This window comes from Stenella coeruleoalba, assembly GCF_951394435.1.
Source record: "Stenella coeruleoalba genome assembly, chromosome: 2".
NCBI lineage: Eukaryota > Metazoa > Chordata > Mammalia > Artiodactyla > Delphinidae > Stenella > Stenella coeruleoalba.
This window is the reverse complement of record NC_137147.1, coordinates 145,329,478-145,331,025: the sequence shown is the minus strand read 5'-3', so window position 1 is coordinate 145,331,025 and position 1,548 is coordinate 145,329,478. Positions and strand designations below refer to the sequence as shown.

General features: G+C 47.5%; 1 protein-coding gene across 1 annotated transcript; it reads right to left on the bottom strand.

Moving 5' to 3' along the window:
- Nucleotides 1-209: 209 nt before the first annotated feature.
- On the bottom strand, nt 210-884 carry LOC307183050 (riboflavin kinase-like; the record flags this gene model as incomplete). Its single annotated transcript, XM_079914958.1, has 1 exon — nt 210-884. One exon carries the CDS (start codon nt 882-884, stop codon nt 429-431), a length of 456 nt encoding a protein of 151 aa, XP_079771084.1. The 3' UTR covers nt 210-428.
- Nucleotides 885-1,548: the final 664 nt, after the last annotated feature.

Genomic DNA, 1,548 nt, shown 5'->3' with positions numbered 1-1,548 from the left:
TGTCAAACCTCTGCTTAATAGTTACTTTTATGAGCCTTCTGATTAGCAGAGCATGCTATACAGGTACATGCATGCTAGAATTTTACCATGAGAATTATAGTTCTCATCTCAGACTAGTGACTTGCCTGTTACCCATATTTATATATATTTCATTTCCATTATAAAACACTTAAGACCTTTCTAGTGGTACATTTTAATCAACATATTACATAAAAAAGAATCTTGATTTTTTAAATGAACCTCTTTAGTACTGTAACATGATGGGTTTAATTGAATAGCTGGAACATAATATGGTAACTACATTGTACTGTTTAATTCACAGCTGTAGGAAAACATTTGATTTTTAAAATATAACCAAGATGAAGCTGTAGAGTTATGAGCAGCAAAATATTAGAAAACAGTGAATGAATAAATAAGATGCTTTTCCTTCAGTGGCCATTCATCATTTTGCTTTTAGGAACCTGGAAGAAATTGTCTTCTTTGAGTTTCAAATGTTCTAGTAAATCTAGTCGTTTCTTAGCTTCCTCAATATCACCTTGAATTGCTGAAATAAGTGACTCTAAAGAATCAAAGTTCTTTTCTGGTCTGAGGTAGCCGGCGATAGCCACGTTGAGAATTTCCTCTTTGAAAGTATGCATGATATTAGTTTCCATGGACTTTTCTGTATTCTTGTAGTATGGGTTCCATCCTATGCTCACCACCATCTTACGGGCGTCTCCACTTCCAACACTGGCCCAACCATAATATATGCCAGTGGATGCATCAGCTGGAAGATTATCTACTACTGGTTCAGGAAAGTTAGCTGTAGGGACGCCCTGCTGCTTGGGGCCGCGACCGAAGCCCCGCACCACCTGGCCGCGACAGAAGTACGGCAGGTGCCTCATGACGCCGTCCGCTCGGGGTGCGGGCTGCGGTCCAGTCCGCGCGTCCGGCGGAGCTGCCGTCGAGGCGGTGCCCGGACCCCCCCGGACCATGCGGGGGACAGGGGCGGGAGCTCCGCAGGCCGGCCGGCCGGGCAAGCGCACGGGCGTACTACAGGCCGAGCAGCGCGGACAACACGCCTCGGCGAGACGCTCACGCCGCTGACCGAACAGAAGGTGCCGGGCGACTCAGATCTGGGCTCCGGAACGCCGGTCGACAGCTGAAGGGCTGTGGGCCGGGAGCGGAGCGGGGCTGGGCTGCTTGGGAGGACCCCCGAGCCCACCGAGCGCCGCGGGCCTACGCACTCTGCCCAGGCCGAGCCGATACTTAGGTTTTAATCACACAACAAATCTTGGCCTGCTGCAAAGTAAAAACCAGGAAGAGAGTGTGTGATCCATCTTTAAAACTCACCAGCTAACACCCTGAAGAAACAGAAAGGTAGCTAAGCATTCCCAACCAGACACCACCAATGAACAGTTATATGAATGAGTATGTGGTGGGCACATTCTGGACCATAATGCAGTAGAGGATCTCATTCATTTCACTGCAAAGCTTATTGTAACGAAAACCGAGACCCTACTTTCTGACCAGCCTGTTTCTACAACATGAATATTTCACTTTCTTGGT